Here is a 21,020-nt window from a genome sequence, read left to right on the forward strand (position 1 = left end):
GATTTAATGTAATTGTTGTAAGTTTAATGCACAAAAAGAAAGCATTCTACCTAACAAACTTTAAAGATTTGTCTGAGGTAAAGGTCCACACACAATTTTGTCAAATTCAATTTATTTTTAAACCCAAGTCCTTACTTAAAGAAGAAATCTGGTTAAGCAAATAAAACAATCAGACAGAGCTAGAAATCAAGAAGACCTTACCGCACTTGTTTGTGGTAGGCAGTCACTTGGCTGGCTGGATCTTGGCTTTTAGTGGGAGAAGAAGACGGACTTCCCTTACTGCTAGCAGAAGGGCAGACAGAGGTTAGTAGAGTCCAAGAGATATCCCAAGTTACCATTATTGAATGTTAAGATGCCAAAAGAAGAACCCCCTACCAGTTAGTGTATCCCAAACAATAAATACTATTACATGGTATTTCAAACGTACATTTGTTTCATTACACTAAACTCAAAAAATTAATTATTCTATAAATCCATTTAATCTATTTGAAATTTATATCATGTACATATTATATCAATATACAAATGTACTTATAATAGTAGTCTCCATTATACAGTATGTTTAGTGTGAAATATAGTGTGAGGAAGTGAAGCAGAAGAGAGGTGCTGGAAGGAAAGGTGGGAATAGAAAACGAGAAAAAGGGAAGACAAAAAGCAGGAAGATAGGGGGTACAAAAAGTGGGAAGAGGAGAAAGGCATGGTTAGGCAATATGGCAAAGGTAGTAATGAAGGTGGGGATGATTCTAGGAAAAAGGGGAGAGGGGGAAGGGTTGAGGGGAGGGAGCATTATCAGAGGGGAATTGTTTGCAGGAGATGACCTTGAGGGGGAAGGGGGGGGGGGGGCGAGTCCAAGTTGGTTGGTGAAGGGATGATGGAAGGGTGAAGGGATGGAAGGGTGAAGGGATGGTGGTGGTGCAGGGATGGTGGGGGGGGGCCTCAGAGATGGTGGGGGGGGGGGCCTCAGAGATGGTGGGGGGTGCAGGGATGGTGGGGGGGTGCAGGGATGGTGGGGGGGGACACAGGGATAGGGAAAGAGCAGATATGGGAGAAAGAAGAACCAGGTAGGAGTAAGAAAGGGCATTAAGGTTGGTGTCATAATACCCAGATGGTTTGCTTTTACTCTATTGCCTTTCTGGACATCTTTTTTGTCCCCCTCACAAATTTCATTACTGACGTTTCTTAGTACTGTATTACTGTAATCTCTAAAGTCATTTTTTTTACCCAAACTCTTAGCTTAAGGTAATGTAGTACAGTGTTGCACAATTTTCAAACTTGTGTTGTCAGCAAACTTGTGAATGTTATTCACAAATCCAAAACAAAGAAAAATCTTGCCAGAATTTACATGACAGTTTCCATTATCTTCACTTTTTCCCATCATTATGACCGATGCCATTTATTACATATTTTTGCCTAGTCTCCACATATTCCCAGTAATTCTAGCCTGCATCTTTATTTTTATCTTTTTTTGTGTATAGTTTCAAAACCAATTTATCAGGTTAAAAGATGCATTTCAGCCAGCCCTCTCCCATCTTGGTATCAGTGTCAGGTATGTCAGTGACAACCTGTCTACTTTAAATCTGTTCTCTCTCTCTCTCTCTCTCTTGCTATATATAACAAACTTTGTTCTTCACAGTCTTATTTTTTCCAGATTTTAACAAGGAATGCTCATTTGACAATAGTTTACAGCCATCAGTCATTTATTCAACAAAATTACAGTACTGTATTATGTTAGCAGTATTCTAGATATTCAGGAGCTTCTCACTTGCTTATGTAGCATTATAGATGAATTAACCGATTACCAAGTATCCCCATTTCCTCCTCTAGTAGCCACGATAATATGTGGTCTGGTTCCATTGCCTTGTTATTGGTACGTTTATTTTGACGAGGGTCCTGTTGCACATGGTAACAGAAGTCGGGTCACAGCTGAAAGGTACCGGGTTCATTTCCTGTGGTAAAACAAGCATTTGGGCACGATTTCCTTTCATTTGATGCCTCTATTCACCTAACAGTAAACAGATACCCTAGCATTAGGCAAGGGTTATCTACTGCCAAAAATATGCCCAACACAGCTCAGACATGCACAACATGTTCAGAGATGAAGTTGGGAACACAGTTTAATGATAAACTAATTTTATGTTTATTAATACATAAAGATATTTATGAAAAATACAGATCATCTGATTAGTGATTACTTAGTATGCATTTGTATTCTTTATAAAGTCATTAATCACACACAACTGACGTAGATACCTATGCTCTCAGTTTCATAAGGAGCATAAAAACTGAGCAAGAGCAAGGAAGAGGAAGGAATGGGGGAAAAGACGAAGTTCACATACTATAAATATAAAGGAGACTACAGTAAAGAATATACTTTATTTTTAAAACCATATTACAAAAATATACATAATTATCAGTATTGTCAAATGTATGTGGATTTGGAGTGTAAAGTATGTGTTGGGTGTGTGTGTGTGTAATTACCTAAGTGTAATTACCTAAGTGTAGTTACAGGATGAGAGCTACGCTCGTGGTGTCCCGTCTTCCCAGCACTCTTTGTCATATAACGCTTTGAAACTACTGACGGTCTTGGCCTCCACCACCTTCTCACTTAACTTGTTCCAACCGTCTACCACTCTATTTGCGAAGGTGAATTTTCTTATATTTCTTCGGCGTGTGAGTGAGATTTTCTACTTTTAATTACTTAGTGTTGCTAGAGAATTAAAGCTATGTTTCATGATGCTTTATAATCTCTTGCAAGGCATTTACAAGCTTCTGATGGTTTTGGCATCAACCACCCCTCTTCCCTCAAGTTTTTCCAACCACTGACAACTCTGTTCGCAAACAGAATTTCCAGAAATCTTTCCAGCACATCTGTTTTCTCCACTTGAATCAAAGATGCTTTGCTTTTTGCAGTTACACCTTTCAAAAACATCCCCTCTTGCAACTGTGTATTCCTCTCATGATTTGGTATTATCATACTGCCTCTTCTACTAATTTTGGTATATTTAATTCCTCCAGCCTACCTTCGTCATTTTTTCTTTTAGATGGAAATGGAAAACCCTTTAGTTGCATGTCTGCACCTTTTCTAGTTGATGTGCTTTGAGATATACGCAGACACCATACAATTGCTGCATATTCTAATTTCAGTCTTGCAAATATTAAAAACAATTTCTCCCACTTTTTCCTATTCAAATATTATCCCCCAGTTTTATATTCATTTCTTCCTACCATCTCTTATAGATACAGTACGCGTTTGTTAATTTATGCTTCCCGATGGCACCACTTGCAAAACTATCTCATTCACAATTTTCGTTTAACAAAAAAATTCCTAGAGCTCCTCCAATATTACTGCAGGGACGACGACTTGTGTGTGAATACACCTTGTTGAACTAGTATGTGCCGAGTCTAGCATTAGTTCATTAGCCTTGCCTTTACATGTCCTTGGCAGTTTATGCCATGACTTTTCTTCCTCGTTTCTCATATTTCCTTCTGAAAGTGGCTTATAAAATTTGCTTCAAAAATGTTTTAGCATGAAGAGTTGCAAGGGAAGATTTTTCTAGACACCTCTTCAACCTTTTTTTGTCGAAAATAAGAATTCTCCATGGCATTTTGTACGTTATATTTTTCAATTCACATTTTCTCCAGTGCTGAGAGTTTGAGCTCGAGCTCACTTGGGTCTTTCATTGTAGGCAGCATCAATCAGCACTGGGACAAGTCTATGTGACTTGTCCCTGCTTATTCTTTACTTTTTATTTAATGATTTAACAGGTATGGGTTTAATGCCAGTGCTGCATACTCACAAGTTTATCTTGTACATGTTTCACTCTCTAGGTTTCTGGAGGGTATCTTCATAATATCTAGTTTGGCATATGCTACAGACACTTCTATAATGCATTCCTCCATTTTTATGTTTTAAACATGCCCTTAAAATCTGTCTCGTTGCTTCTGGATGATGCTTCCCTTTCAGCCTGTTCCTTGTGTGTGGTATGATGTGTCTTGTAAGAGGTAGGCGTGTGTTGTGTGAGAGGCCGTAAGTGTATGTGTGCGCAGAAGTTTGTATACATATGTATGTAGATGTTTGTGTAAATGCATGTGTGCATTCTTGCTGGTGCAAGCATGCATTGTTGCTGGTGCAAGCATGCAGTCTTGCTGGTGCATGCATACAGGTGCATGCCGATTTCTGCACATATTCACAACTCGGCACATTTGCGTGCATGCGAGACAAGTGTGTGCATACGAGCATGCTTAGGTAATGAAGCCATAAATTAATGCTTGCTTTATAGATTAACCCTAAATTTCACACTGACTAGTGTTTATTAAGTTAACAGTGATTTCATTCCACACCAACATGTGCATCTAACCATGCTTCACAGTTACACTGCAGTAAAAAGTGGTTACTAAATTATCATGCAACTTGGGGGAAAAAATAAAACTGATGCATAGTTTAAATATCCATGCAGATACACAAGAACGTCACTAAAATAAGCAGGAGTTTTCCTTACTTCTGAAATATTAATGCAAATCACTATTCCAAACCCGACAAAATTTAACAAGAAACTCTAGTACTAGTCCACACCACCATGTTGTAGTGTAAATAGTTTCAGTTTATAACGGTTCTTCGTAAAATATACTTCAATGTAACGATATACAATTTAATATATGGGAGGAAAAGCAAATTGCATTTAATGCAATATTCTTCCTATATGTAATGATCAAGTTCACCATTAATCTGAATATGAGGGTTGACTTTCTACAATTTTCAACCGAAGAAAATTTATCAAGCTATGTCAACTATTATTTTCCTGAATTTCATTCGAGCTTGTTGCATAAATGCACTATATCCCATTCATTTCCTTCCTTTATTTCGTCTTGGAATTGTAACACTCAATTTATCCCTAATTCTATCCTCTAAACAATCGGTAAATTTCCAATTTAAATTTAGTTAATGAATGTTGGTATACAAACTGCAAAGCATGCCTTAAAACTGTGCTTAGGTTTTATACAATCTCAATACTAACTACCACAATACAAAGGCATCATTTATATACTGCATGTGTGGCACTGTATTAACCTCGACTGATTATCTACTAAATGCTTTCAAATATTGTACACTATGGTTTCCCATGCAATATGGATTGTTTAATGTTGATGTGTTGTAATAATCAAATTTATTTTCCTCAAATACAGTATACTGTCATCTATAACAATTTCGATCTGTATAGAGAACATAACACCCACTGGAGTCGTACACCATTAATTCCATATAATGAACTGAAGAGGGACGGGAACATTCTTGCCCTAACTGGTTCTACATTAAATCAGGACAAGACCCACCTCAAGGACTATTGTCACACTAACACCTTCAGTGTATATCATCACCTGTGTTTAAGGTTGCATTTCATGAGAGCTCAAGGAATCATTTGTGGGATTTGTTGACCTGCTGCCAGCCTCCCCGTTCTCTCTCATAACAATGTCAGGGAGAACAATGTTCTCCCTGAACAATGTTTTTTAACAACACCCACTAGGTGATACTGTGTGGGCCCGCTCTTCATCATCTCTAGTACCTTTCCTTCATCCTCTACCTTATGTAATGTATCATTCCAACACACCAACATCTTTCTTCTGCAGCAAAAGTAACAAAACAAAATCCAGACTAACTTCTTACAAAAATATTCAGGAATATAAACACACATATTGCAAACAAAGATTTTTACCTTAATTGTTCCTGTTTTCTTTCAATTTCAGAGGCATAGGGGCTTTCATTGGCAATAAGCTTCTTGGCCAGTTCATCACATTGATTAAAGCGTTCTGACCCTGCCTCAACACGATGCTTAAAATCGTCAAACTTAGCCTGAAGCAGCTGTGAAAAAAAAAAATAGTTATATGCATACTGTAACAAATATATATAGAAACAACAACTATGCCACTGCCAGAGAAACCTAGCTGAATGGTTGTCTGGAAAAAAACAATCAAATTGCCACAGGGGATATCAGACAATATCAAACTGCCAATCCATGGGGAATACAGGTCATCTATTGTGAAGTGCAAGCACAATAAAGGGAATGTATGTATCATGAATCATATCTGTGAGGAATGAATGGCCCTTAAAATTGTTAAATTTATTTAGAGGTATAATTTATTTTCCTAGCCAGTATTTAATATTCTGGACATCAATCCTAACTCTTTCAAAATATTACAAAGTATTAAATTTACAGAACTCTTGCGAACATCCATTACTCATGTGTGGAATTCCTCGGTGCATTCTAAGTTACCCCCTGAACAAAGCAGAATTCCCAAAGTAAAAGGATACCGATACAAACATGTATAGATGAACTAACCAACAAATGCTCGTAGTCTTGGCCAAAGTCCTCCGAGGTTGCTGTTTGCATTTGTTCATTTATCCACTTCTCCAAGTCCTCAGCCTCCCTGAAGTATTCATGGCGGTACATAGACTCCATTAGCTTTTGCCGAAGATGGGCAGATAATTTTTGAAGATCTTTCAGTTCCTGGTTTAGCACCTTAAAAATACATAATATATATTACATACACAAACAGTACAGCATAAAAAAAGTAAATGCTAAACTTATTATTCACTTTAGATATATTTCCTGGGGTAGGGAAGTACTTGGCCTTAGTGGAGATAAGAGACGATTACCTTTAGACCAATATCCTCCCATTTTATCACAAGTAAAACCAATTTGTTTGAAATATTAGTAGGTGGGTGAAGGGCATGACACTTCCCTCCACCAATGAGGATTTAATAATTAAGCACATCATTTATCACTACTGTATAGTATTATTGTATCAAATAATGTGCATATGAATCAAGCCATTTCTGATAGAAAATATATTTGTTGTCTTTGAATATTACAAAAGAAAAAAATTAATTCTAGACCTTGTCACCAATTTCTTAGACACAAATTAATAGTAATGCCATTATAATTATCATCTACCTGTTGTCTGTCCTTAATCAATTTAGATTCTGGGTGGCTGGATTTGATCATCGAGTCTGCCATCGTTCCCATCTCCTTCACAATACCACCATAGGTGTCAATTTCCAACTCCAAAGCCTGCAAAAATTAAATGTGTGTTAAAACAAAGAGTCACTCAAGTCACAGGTATAGAAAATCCTTCTACCTTGTACCTTTTAACCCTTACTCCATTTTGATTTACAAGGAACAGGCCCATTAGCCCTCTCATGAGAGTGTGGTGCACAACTGACATTTAGTGCAAAGTACTTATGGCCACTATTAGTAATTACCTAAGTGTAATTACCTAAGTGTAGTTACAGGATGAGAGCTACGCTCGTGGTGTCCCGTCTTCCCAGCACTCTTTGTCATATAACGCTTTGAAACTACTGACGGTCTTGGCCTCCACCACCTTCTCACTTAACTTGTTCCAACCGTCTACCACTCTATTTGCGAAGGTGAATTTTCTTATATTTCTTCGGCATCTGTGTTTAGCTAGTTTAAATCTATGACCTCTTGTTCTTGAAATTCCAGGTCTCAGGAAGTCTTCCCTGTCGATTTTATCAATTCCTGTTACTATTTTGTATGTAGTGATCATATCACCTCTTTTTCTTCTGTCTTCTAGTTTTGGCATATTTAATGCTTCTAACCTCTCCTCGTAGCTCTTGCCCTTCAGTTCTGGGAGCCACTTAGTAGCATGTCTTTGCACCTTTTCCAGTTTGTTGATGTGCTTCTTAAGATATGGGCACCACACAACAGCTGCATATTCTAGCTTTGGCCTAACAAAAGTCATGAACAATTTCTTTAGTATATCGCCATCCATGTATTTAAATGCAATTCTGAAGTTAGAAAGCATAGCATAGGCTCCTTGCACAATATTCTTTATGTGGTCCTCAGGTGATAGTTTTCTATCTAGAACCACTCCTAGATCTCTTTCTTTATCAGAATTCTTTAAAGATTTCTCACATAATATATAGGTTGTGTGGGGTCTATGTTCTCCTATTCCACATTCCATAACATGACATTTATTAACATTAAATTCCATTTGCCAAGTGGTGCTCCATATACTTATTTTGTCCAGGTCTTTTTGAAGGGCATGACAGTCATCTAAATTTCTTATCCTTCCTATTATCTTAGCATCATCAGCAAACATGTTCATATAATTCTGTATACCAACTGGTAGATCATTTATGTACACAATAAACATCACTGGTGCAAGAACTGAACCCTGTGGTACTCCACTTGTGACATTTCTCCATTCTGATACATTGCCTCTGATTACTGCCCTCATTTTTCTATCAGTCAGAAAATTTTTCATCCATGATAGAAGCTTACCTGTCACCCCTCCAATATTTTCCAGTTTCCAGAACAACCTCTTATGTGGAACTCTGTCAAAAGCCTTTTTTAGGTCCAGATAGATGCAGTCAACCCAACCATCTCTTTCCTGTAATATCTCTGTGGCTCGATCATAGAAACTGAGTAAATTCGATACACAGGATCTTCCAGATCGAAAACCATACTGTCTGTCTGATATTATATCATTTCTCTCTAGGTGTTCTACCCATTTAGTTTTGATTAGTTTTTCCAATACTTTCACTATTACACTTGTCAATGATACAGGTCTATAATTGAGGGGGTCTTCCCTGCTGCCACTTTTGTAGATTGGAACTATGTTAGCCTGTTTCCACCCGTCTGCTACGATTCCTGTACACAGGGATGCCTGAAAGATCAGGTTGTTGACCTACCTGTGCCTATAATTATTACAAGGAGCATCATCAGACTCATGGGGCCCCCATCACCTAGATATTGCTACAAGGTCCTTAATAGTAGCTTTATATTCAAGTATTATTGTACATGCCTGGAAACTGTGGATCGAGGTGGCACCCGTGACTCTCAAAATCCTACTTCATAACCACATTACTACATAGAATATATAGATACTGTTTACATCTCTGAATCATTTGTTCCTAACATACACCCATGTTCTCTAATCCAGTTATTCCAGAGGTGTATAATAACAATATTTTGATCAACGCCAATATTGGCTTATTACCAGACACCAATACACCGGTACACCTCTAATTCCAATCTACTTTACTAAGGTATTTACATCAGTATTTGTGTATACTTTCAATCATGTTCTCTCTTATCTCTTAGGGTTCTTCAGTTTGGCTTCTTAACCCCTCTTCAAAAATGATGCTTTATTTCAGGAACCAATTACATTGCAAGTCCAGAGGTTTCACTATCTTTTAATACTGTACTTTAGAAAATGGTTCCATACCTTGAGGCTACCTTGAGGTGCTTCCGGGGCTTAGTGTCCCCGCGGCCCGGTCGTCGACCAGGCCTCCTGGTTGCTGGACTGATCAACCAGGCTGTTAGACGCGGCTGCTCGCAGCCTGACGTATGAGTCACAGCCTGGTTGATCAGGTATCCTTTGGAGGTGCTTATCCAGTTCTCTCTTGAACACTGAGGGGTTTGCCAGTTATGCCCCTTATGTGTAGTGGAAGCGTGTTGAACAGTCTCGGGCCTCTGATGTTGATAGAGTTCTCTCTCAGAGTACCTGTTGCACCTCTGTTTTTCAACGGGGGTATTCTGCACATCCTGCCATGTCTTCTGGTCTCATGTGGTGTTATTTCTGTGTGCAGGTTTGGGACCAGCCCTTCAATTATTTTCCACGTGTAAATTATTATGTATCTCTCCCGCCTGCGCTCAAGGGAGTACAGATTTAGGCTCTTTAGTCGGTCCCAGTAATTTAGATGTTTTACTGAGTGGATTCTAGCAGTAAAGGATCTCTGCACGCTCTCTAGGTCAGCAATTTCTCCAGCTTTGAAAGGGGCTGTCATTGTGCAGCAGTACTCCACTCTAGATAGCACAAGCGTTTTGAAAAGTATCATCATCGGTATAGCATCTCTAGTGTGAAAAGTTCTTGTTATCCAACCTGTCATTTTTCTTGCAGTTGTGACGGCTACTTTATTGTGTTCTTTAAAGGTAAGGTCTTCCGACATGAGTACACCCAGGTCCTTTACATTGCCTTTTCGTTCTATGTTATGATTTGCCTGCGTTTTGTACGTGGTTCCTGTTTTTATGTTTTCAATTTTTCCGTAGCGCATGAGCTGAAACTTATCCTCGTTGAATACCATATTATTTTCTGTAGCCCATAGAAAGACCTGATCTACATCTGATTGGAGGTTTGCCGTGTCCTCTATGTTGCCAACTCTCATGAAAATCCTAGTGTCATCTGCAAAGGATGATACAGTGCTATAGGTTGTGTTCTGGTCTATGTCCGATATGAGGATGAGAAAAAGTACTGGAGCAAGCACAGTACCCTGGGGGACTGAGCTCTTCACGGTTGATGGGCTGGATTTTATTTTGTTGACTATTACACATTGGGTTCTGTCAGTCAGGAAATTGTAGATCCATCTGCCTATTTTCCCGGTAATTCCTTTTGAACGCATTTTATGTGCAATAACACCATGGTCACATTTATCAAAAGCTTTTGCGAAATCTGTGTAAATTACATCAGCATTTTGTTTGTCTTCCATAGCATCTAATGCCATATCATAGTGGTCCAGCAACTGCGACAGGCAAGAGCGCCCTGTTCTGAAACCATGTTGTCCGGGGTTATGGAGATGCTGTGATTCCATGTATTTTGTGATCTTACTTCTTAGCACTCTCTCAAAAATTTTTATGATGTGCGATGTTAGTGCTATCGGTCTGTAATTTTTTGCCTCTGCCTTATTTCCTCCTTTATGGAGTGGTGCTATCTCTGCTGTTTTTAGTATGTCAGGGATAACGCCAGTATCTAGGCTTTGTCTCCACAGAATGTGAAGGGCCTGCGATAGTGGTTTTTTACAGTTCTTGATGAATATGGAGTTGTACATACACTCAGGTTGAACCTATTATCTTAAGTAAGTTCTCTGTCATTTTGATATATACTGCTGATATACCGTATATATAGGGTACCACCTCTGGTACAATTGTGGCACCCCAAGTCTCAAAATAATAGGGATTCAGAAGAAGACCATGAGAAGACCAAGTGATAAGTAATAAACGAGAGCTGTGAGAAAAGAAAAAAAATTTGCATTCTACTTTATCAGCTTTAACCCTTATCAAGGACGGGTGTGAGTAAAATAGCTGAAGGCATAGCTTCACTACCTGTTTTTATCTCGCAGCTTTACTAGTATCAGTTACTAGTCAGTGAGAAACGTGTTTCTTCTTAATTTTTATTAAGAGTCGAGTTCATTCATAATTTGTACAGTGCTGCTAAAATTATCTTTATAGAGATTTGCCTTTAAAGATAGAAATATTGTAACTGAAGTAAACTGTTTTCATCTAACCAATACTATGATTTAAATTAAAGTATTCAATATAAACAAAATTAAATAATCCAAACCATTACAATATTTAAACATTATTTCAGACAATATTTTCTATACAAGAATGTTTAAAACCAATAGCAGGAGATTTCTTACTGGATGTCCACAGGAAATATGACCAGAGGAAGAGAACGAAAAAGAAACTGTGCAAGCAAGACATGCACCAAGGGCATGAACAAAATACAGTATACACCACTCTGGAAAATGCGACACAATGAGCAAGATTAAACCAGCGTTCAACATAATGACAAAAAGAGGCCAAAATACGAAAAGGAATGGAAAAGATTACATGTATAAAGAGTGCATAATAAACTTACCACTGCTGGCAGCAAACTATCAACAAAGAGTAGAAGGGGCAAGACTGGAGTACATTCATCATCAGAGATGCAGTTAGAAAACCAGTGGCAAAACCAAAATATCAGTACATGCTACTGTACAGTCATGTAAGGGAAAAAAAACAATAAACAGAAAAAGACCAAGCAATCTGAACAAGGTAGGATGTGACGGTACTCAAAGAAAGCAATAATGTTTGAATAATTCAACAGTCGAGACCGCAAGGCTGGCCTGGTTCATATTTACAAGTCACAAACAGTAGCTGAAGAGGATGCCGAGGTGATGCTGTCATGTTTAAGATTCAGATTTAATGTATATGTTAATACCATGTATGTAGTACAGTATACATGGCACTTAGAGCAACTCAAAATGTCATGTATACCATACCATAGATTCAACACTCGGCTACACTTTCTACACATTTATCTGGAGTGGTATAAAAAAAAAAAAAAAAATTGCAAAATGCCATGATATGCACATCTTTGTAGCTAGACGCACAGAAATTTTAATACACTTACCCCCTATTAGTTTACTTTTATTTTGTTGCAGATAACATCCATGATAACTTGCATTAACATGATGGTATGGAAAACATTAAAACAAATTTAAAATATCAACGGACTGTCACAAATTAACGCTTCATACAATAACATTGTTAAGTCTACCTTCATTTACTTCGCATGGGCTTTAATAGTAAAGATACCTTCAGTCATTCATAGTTACTCATACACTATGATATAGTGTATGAACAAATCCACAGTGTGATATTGTAACCACATCTTCATTACCTGCGCCTTCATCTATTCTTCTTAATTATCTATGTATTTGAAGAAGACTGAAGCCTCCCGTTTGCACTCTTGCCTCCTGGTGCATGTCAGCAATGGTGGATGCTTTACTTTAACAATGGCTAAACCAACAAGCAGAATAATACAATAACTGTTTTCAGTTATTCTTGAACATTGCAGATACCCACCTTCTCAGGAAGTAGAGTTGCACACAAGGAACAAAGACACCCAAGCCAGAAGTAAATAAAGCCCACCTTGTGCTTTGTTAGGAGTTTTCGGGCCACGTCTTCATCCTTGCCGTAATCTTTGGTCTGCAAGATGTTCCTCTTTTCACTCATCCATGTTTCAATCTCTGTAACCTCAAAGAAATATTGCTGAGCTTTGAGATTTAGTTCCAATTTTCGACTGCGCTCGTCAGCTTCTGCTATCAGGTCATCCCATGCTTCTTGCAGCTCTGCACATCTACTCTCAATCTATTATATGGAGAAAAATTTTAAATGAGAATTAGTAAGATAAAAAAAAATATAAAACAAGGCAAAAACCCAAAATGTATCCAAACCTTAACCTGAATTAAGAATAATGTAGGTTCTAGGCACAAGCAACTCTAAATTAGAAGAATCTGGGCACCAAATGGGACCACCATACAGTACGGTGAAATTTTATACTGGCAACCCAACAAAATGGTCCCATTAAGAGGGCAGGAGAGAAGTGGCTATTACATATATCTTAATTTTATGTAACAGGGTGTTCATGTGACCAAGGAGCTGTGATACACTGAACTCCACATATGAATACCAAATGTTCTTTTTGGCTTGTCTCACACATTAATATTAATTAAATTTTAGTTTATAGTTGCTGTACTGTCCTCTAATTATAAATTGAAGAGTAGTGTGTAATCGTACTCCTGCTCAAACAGATAACAGTACCAGAACCCTTGACAGGGCCATGCAGCCTCTACGAGCTGAAACCACCCAACCTGTGTTTAATTTTGTATGCATAAAACATAATATTAATAATGCAACACACACATTCTTATCGAAGCCTCTGCATTTTGCTTTAATTCATGGCACACTTCATAAACATTATTCTAGGCTTCACAAAAATGGTGCCAAATTCTTTACCAATGCCTTTTCTGGATGCCGATCTTTAATTAGATTATCGCCTTTCACCAGCGTCTTGGTGATCTGTGGCTGATGTCCCTGGATTTCAGCTTTTAATTTGATGTGCTTCTTGTTTAGATTTTGTGCCTCGTGCAGATTTTGCCCAAGTACCTGAAGAAAAAGTCATCTCAATAAATGCATGCAAAATAATTTATCCTTTATATTTATATATACAGTATAAATCAAATATCCTCTTGGGAATACTGACTTAATAGGAAAACCTGAGGAACACTTGCCACAAGCTTTCTGTACTTCATGGTTAAAATTGTCAAGGAACAAAATAGCTGTTCTCTCATATTCTTATAAATATTCCTAGAATGATAATATCTTGCAGGGTGTCTAAATGTTGAACTTTTAAATGTTGAAATGTCAAGCATGGGAGCAATTACGTTATGTAATACAGTATAGGCATTACACTATAGTATACAAATATGCAGATAATGAATACAGTACATTTAATATATTGTGGTAAACATTTTCATAATAATGAACAGTGACAATTCCTAAATAATGTGCTTACAACTGACAACCAGGTCACCTATCACTGACAGATCTAGCTCTCATGCCCCCACCTAATATTGTTTTTGGTCCCTGTCTATTTTCAATATAGTACAGTATATTTACAATAATGGTATTATCACGTAATTCCCCAGTATAGCAGAGGAAACTGCCTCTTCCTACTCATCTTCATGTTACATCACTCTGCATATCACCTATATACGCCAGCCAACCCAGACCTATGTCTGGAGAGCACTCCAATCATCCTCCACCCATTCCCAGAGCCCCAGGTAGATGCAACCTGCCAGCTCATGGTTATCTGTGGGTAACAAGCAGTCTAGCTGCTGGCTTCCAATTCCAAGCCTCGGTGACAAAAGATGTGACATCACCGCAACATGATTGCTGGATGCCCATGTTGAGACAATCATGCTCTTTGCTATGAGAAAGAACAACCTTCAGACTTCCAGTTCCCCCAATAGGAAAACACATGGTAGGTGTATATTGGCACTCTTAATCATTACGAGAAATGAATCTCCCCTTATCTTCCCTACTTCTCTAAATCTTCGCTAGCTATAATTCAAGTGTTTACTTAATTTTAACACAGTCTTCCACCACTTTAATCAAACGTCTACAAGCCATATTCTACCAATTAACTTTTCATCCATTCATACTCGCTAAAAAAATATTCATGCTTGGAACAACTTAAATATTTTAGTTTCTTCACAAAACATTTGAAACTTCAAAATGAAGGTGTACATTTAACTCTTGCATAAAGGAATAAAGGAGTAAAAACACATATACAAACTTTTGATGTGGCTAGTGGCATGTGTTCCTTGATCCACTGCATCTCAGCATCAAGCTCAAAGTTGAACTCGTGCCATCTAAGCGATTCTTCAAGGTCTGCACGACGCCTGGCTGCTGGCTCCTGGAAACAAAGAAAACAGAATATCACAAACCAGTGTTTCACAAATAAAAAATATAAACATTTAATTGAAAGATTTTATTACACCACATGTTACAGTCTCACCAGATGTTTATAAGATTACGAGTTCCTACGGAGGTTTGATTATTACCAAACTTCACACTAATTTAGAAATGTCACACCAGACTACGCCCTAAACTAGTGGTGCTACATTGACTGAATAATAAACTTCATTGGTGAGATAACCAAGATAATTCAGCCCATATAAGCACTACCAATCAAACATTAAAGTTAGGTCATCGTGTCTCGGCACAAATCCCGAACAGTACAAGCAAGAGTGAAGGGAATACTGATGTGCTGGCAGAACTGCAACACTGCACAGATGGTTATGGTTAACAATTAAAAATGTAGGTACTGAAAAATTTGAATCACTGCCCTAAAAAGTGATACGTAATCAAATATAGTGCAAACAAGAGTATCTAGTATCAAAAATCTTACCTTCAACTTGTTAAACCTATTCTTAGCAGATATACACGATGCTTGTATGTTGGCAGCATCAAAGTGGCCGTCCTGCACCATCTGGTCGCCAACAGCACACGTATCACTAATCTTCCTCTCCATGGTGTGCATGTCATTTTCTAAATTCTGCTGTTTATTCATGAGGTCCTTGCATGACCGCAGATCTGACCCAACATCCTTATTTTTAAGTGCAGTTTCCAGAGCATCCAAACTTTTCTCAGTTTCCTCCAAGTTCTTATTGTAGCCATGCTGATTACTGGCTTGATGAAGCTTCATTCCTTTCTCCTCTGTCTTGGAGCAGAGATCTCTCCATTTTTTATTTAGGTCATCTAAAGTGTTTTTGATGTCATCAGACTGATAGTGCTTCATGCCTATCAGATCTTGGCCAGTCTTGTTGAGACGTCGCAGCTGACCTTCATTAGCATGAAGTTCCCTTTCAAATGCTTCGTGCTTCTGCATTTTCCTCTCCAAATTATTGAGGTCTCTGTAGGATTCATCATCTGCCAGCTTCTTTTTATCAGCCATCCACTTCTCAAAATCATCTGCATCTGCCTTGAACTGCTGATAGGCGATGGAACCATTCAGTTGTTCACGTCTAGCCTGAGCTCGCTCCTTTACAGCAGCTCGTCTGTCACGCACCTGAATGAATTACAATATTTTAATCACCCGGTACTTCAAATTTTAGGGCCAAAAAAGGGCCCTAATATAGTTTAGGGCTTAAAATATGATATTTAAACATTATAAAAAATTACAGTATTTTAATTATTTTCTTCTATCTTAAATCATTATTTCTTTCAATATGCAAAACCATGTCTATATAAAGTTAAAACGGTGCCATTAGGACTGAAATTTAAACCTCATTTCTCTTTTTGGAATTTGCAGTTTATATATCCAAAACTTCCCCATCCACTAAAGACATACTTCAATCACTTGAAGTTTTTTTAAATACAGTACTGTACATATAACTGTCTATTAACATTATTCCACTTATTTCTGAACTGATATAGAAAATGTACAAAGATCATAACAATATTAAAAGATTGGTTAACAATACCTGATCCCTGCGTTCATTTATATATGTAGCATCATAGTGTTCAGCTGCAATTAGCTTATCTGCCATCTCGCTAAATGTTCGCAGCCGTTCATCCTGTGCCATGAGGGTATTCTCAAAGTCGTCATGACGTTTCATCAGTGCTTCAACATCATCCAAGGTGCCCTAATAAGCAAATTAAAATTGTAAAATTAAATGCAATGCTTCAAGCAAAAACATTGCATAATAAATGCAAGAGTTTTAATCAAAACTCAAATTAGTACTCTTCACTCCAGATGGAACTATTGGTTACTAGACCCATCCAGCCCATGCAACACATCACTCCAGTTGGCACTTGTTCGAATACCCAATTTTGAACAATAATTACCAGTACTGTAATATCTTACTTTCAACATCTCAATTCCTCCTTAATGAATAGCCTGTTGGGAATGGTTGTACTATACAAGATTTACACTTTATCAGAGATGGCTCTGATCAATTTGTCTCCCAGGAAGAGCTGTAACTTGCTTATGGGTGTGATTAACAACGTGCCAGATATCAGAAAACTTCTTATGCAACCAATCATAAAAGTATTCTAAAGTTATCAAAAATAGCCATTGTGGAGAGTTTAATAAGGTAACAATCAATGACAAATCCAATAAACAAAATTTTAACACCTACAATTAAGTAAAAACAACATAATGGACAAAAATAGTGATCTTTCATAAAGTTGCATCACTAATATTGCAAGAATAACGTGTCCATTCTCATCTACCTTAAATGCAACATAGACAAAGCAGTTAGATGATGCCACTTACCCCGAGGTCTTTATAGTCGAGGAAGGTTTCATGGGAACTTGTAGCAGCATCAATTTGATCTGCTTCTCTATTGAAGAGCTGAAGGTCCATACACTGCCTCAGCCAGTCTCCTTTCTCCTGCCAGCCACGATGTATAGCACGCTGCTCCTCCCCTAGTAATGCCATCTGTTCAAACAAGTTATTTTTAAATTTGTATAAACAATTGACAAAATCAAAACTATAGTCATAAAACTGAGCAACCTTTAAATTTAAACATTTTCAAAGATAAAGTTTACATTTTAGCGTAATTCATGGTAACTCTGATGAATGATTTTTAATGTAAAATTTAACATGATCCCTTAAAGCTACAGGAATCTTAAATTATTTTTGTTTTTTTTCTTCAAGGCAGCACCTGTCAGGTCCAAACCCTAGTTCAGGAGACCATATATCTGGTCAGACATTACATGTCTTTCCAACTATTTTTCAAGATTCTGTGACAAGTTAAATTATTACAGAGAAATAACAAGTGGGAGAGAGGGGGGAAGAGAGAGAGAGAGAGGAGAGAGATGAGAGAGAGAAGAGAAAGAGAAGATAAGGAAGCAACAGACAAATTTACAAATTATTGATATGTTTATTTGGATGAAAACATTTATAACACTATCCTTAGTGAAGTGTCTTATGCACATAACTATATGTATACTATACCCAACCTTTTCTTGCACTTCACTGAAGTCAGGATTCCTCTTGACAAGTTTCTCTCCAAGCTGGCTGAGCTCCGTGAATTCATCTTGGTGAGCTCTTATGTCATCTCCAAGATCTTGGTGACTTTTGAGAAGATGCTCCGCAGTTGTAACATCTCGTGCAGGTTCGTCAGAATTCAGGGCATTTTTAACGTCACCAACCCAATTAATAAGACTCTGCAAGTTAATATATGATTGATTAATATTTATAGAATATACCTGCCATTAAGAGAAAATTATATTAATCATTTATTTATCTTTAGTACATATTCTCATTCCAGTTAAATATGAGATTTTAATATAGTAGCACAATATAATTAACACAGTTCCAATTATGCTAAAATGAGTTGTTGAAAATCAGATTATTAATTTTTCATTTCTTGGATTACAGTGGGCATAGCTGTCGGGGAACCATCACGAGATCATCTCGACCAACTACCTATTAACCCTTAAAGTGCGCATCACTTCATATGAAGTGTAAATCGTTTTACCAGTCAACTGCGCTTCACTTCATATGAAGTGTATGGGTACCGCGCACGATTTGAATGGCCCGCGGTGTAGCTGGGGGTCCCATACGCTGCCCAGGGGCTCTAGTAAACAGCGGCCATTTTGAAAAAAAATCCAGCTCACGATTCGATGGCATGGGAGGCCTCAGTTTAGCGAGAGTCACCATGGCGAGCGCACGGTCAAACGCCTCACGAGCACGCATCACTCAGTCCCTCACCCCAGAGCAAATAGCCCACGAATTATTCTCTGAAGGTGAAGAAAGTGTGTTTGACGATTCAGACAACGATGAGGATTATACACAGTTGTCGGGAGATAGTAGCAGCAGCAGTGAAAGTGAGAATGACCGCCATGCCATGGCGAGGCCTATATGCTCTCCCATGCCTCCTCGCCCATTTTCTACCCCAATTCTACCACGACCTCACAGTCCCTGTGGATATTTTCTGTTTGAGGGTGACGAGTCAGAGGGAGGTGACTCCTTTTCTGGGTTTAGTGACTCAGATCAAAGTTTTATTGAGCCTGTGGCTGGTACCAGTGGTGTAACTGGGCGAGAAATTGTCGCGTCAGCAGCATCTCGCCCAGCCAAGCGCCACCGCATGGCACCACATGAGGCACCAAGACCCTCGTGTTCACGTGCACCCACCTCACGTGCACGTAGCCGCCGTGCTTCTCGCAGACGGTATTCAGCTCCTGGTCGCCGGTATGCATCGCTTCCTCGCCGTCTTTCCTCTGCATCTCGCAGGACGCCTGGTGTACTTGAGTGGAGTGATGGTGACGATTTTATTCCTAATATTCCTCACTTTGACGATAAAGATGTAGGGATTACAAACCTTTTCCCTAATCAAGGTGAGGACATGGCTGAGATGGAATATTTTACAGCATTCTATGATGAACCACTCATGGAATACATTGTACACCAAACGAACCTGCATGCTGCTTACCTGATTGAGAGGGAAATCACAGAATTTTCACGACTGCAGCGTTGGAAAAATACCACAGTGGCGGAAATGTATGTGTTTTTGGCACTCTGTTTGTTGATGAAGCACTGTCACAAACATGCAATAAATGACTATTGGAGCAAGGACAAGACAATACCAACACCTTTATTCGGGAAATATATGTCACGAGACAGGTTTCAGATACTCCTCAGGTGTCTACATTTTGGAAGTGTTCAGGACCGAACACCTGATGATAGACTGTGGCGAGTGAGGCACTACATGAACGATGTTATTGGAAAATTCAGAGATTTTTACGTACCAGCACAGAAGCTGGTGGTTTATGAATCTCTCATACTTTTCAAGGGACGTGTTCCATTCAAACAGTACATTCCCTCAAAACGAAACCGATTTGGCCTGAAATTTTTTGTTCTTTGTGATTGTGAGACAGGATACGTGTTACACATGATTCTGTACTCGGCTAGTGATGTAGACATTCCCGGTAACGACGAACATGGATTCTCGGGGAGTGTAGTGAAGACCATCATGGCTCCGTGGATGAACAAGGGACACATTTTATACACAGATAATTACTATACAAGTCCCTTGCTAGCTCGGTTCTTGCTAGAAAATAGAACCGGATTGGTTGGTACAGTAAAGCCACAACGAAGGGAAATGCCTGTGTTTGACAACGACATTGCAGTTGGTGAGTGTCAGAGAAGGAAAAGTGATAACATTCTGTCAGTTCGGTGGAAAGACAAAAGAGAGGTGAACTTGTTGACAACAATTCATGATGGAACAATGGTGAACAGTGGGAAAGTGAGCCATAAAACAAACGCACCACTATATAAGCCAGACTGTGTTTTAGACTATAATATCAACATGCGGTTGATTGATAAATCAGACATGATGATTGGCACTGCAGAGTGTGTGCGGAAGACATGTAGGTGGACGAAAAAAGTGTTCTTCCATCTTGTGGACATGAGCATGCTGAACTGTTTCAACATGTACCTTGTGAGAACTGGACGTAAGCCCACTTTCCGTGACTTTGTATTTGATGCTGCAATACAGTTATTAGGAAAGTTTGCAAAAGATGTCCCAGGTATTCAGCGGCCCATCATAAACCCACTGTTGCAGCATGCTGGTACTCCACGCCTCGCTCACACTGAAGGCTTCCTAGCACACAAACTTAAGTATTTGCCACCTGGTGTGAAGCGTGCAATAGCCCAACGTGATTGCTTGGTGTGTAAAACAACGACACGTAGAGACAAGAAACGGAAGCTTGTGCAAACATGGTGTGAAACGTGTGGTATCCCATTATGTGCTGTCGACTGCTTCAATGACTACCACAGTCTAGAAATCTTCTAAGTGTGCTTCAAAGTGTGTATAGCGTGTGCGAGTGTGTAAATATGTAAACATATAAGCAGAACATATAATATAATAGACTGTAATGACA

General features: G+C 38.5%; 1 protein-coding gene across 17 annotated transcripts in view; it reads right to left on the bottom strand.

Annotated features, from left to right (window-relative positions):
- kst (spectrin beta chain, non-erythrocytic 5 kst) overlaps positions 1–21,020 on the bottom strand; it is a 242,070-nt gene that overhangs the window by 53,459 nt on the left and 167,591 nt on the right. For 15 of the 17 annotated variants that reach the window (XM_045767218.2, XM_069317861.1, XM_045767217.2 and 12 more), the window contains 11 exons: positions 18,096–18,302; positions 17,407–17,571; positions 16,613–16,774; positions 15,538–16,197; positions 14,923–15,042; positions 13,581–13,730; positions 12,714–12,932; positions 6,951–7,067; positions 6,336–6,515; positions 5,712–5,857; positions 202–282 (listed from right to left, as the gene is read on the bottom strand). In XM_045767218.2, the coding sequence (XP_045623174.1) occupies positions 202–282; positions 5,712–5,857; positions 6,336–6,515; positions 6,951–7,067; positions 12,714–12,932; positions 13,581–13,730; positions 14,923–15,042; positions 15,538–16,197; positions 16,613–16,774; positions 17,407–17,571; positions 18,096–18,302 (2,207 nt within the window). The remainder of the gene's footprint in view (positions 1–201; positions 283–5,711; positions 5,858–6,335; positions 6,516–6,950; positions 7,068–12,713; positions 12,933–13,580; positions 13,731–14,922; positions 15,043–15,537; positions 16,198–16,612; positions 16,775–17,406; positions 17,572–18,095; positions 18,303–21,020) is intronic. The other 2 variants (XM_045767220.2, XM_045767223.2) reach the window with 2 other exon arrangements.

This window comes from Procambarus clarkii, chromosome 89 (genome assembly GCF_040958095.1).
Source record: "Procambarus clarkii isolate CNS0578487 chromosome 89, FALCON_Pclarkii_2.0, whole genome shotgun sequence".
In the NCBI taxonomy this organism is placed as follows: Eukaryota; Metazoa; Arthropoda; class Malacostraca; order Decapoda; family Cambaridae; genus Procambarus; species Procambarus clarkii.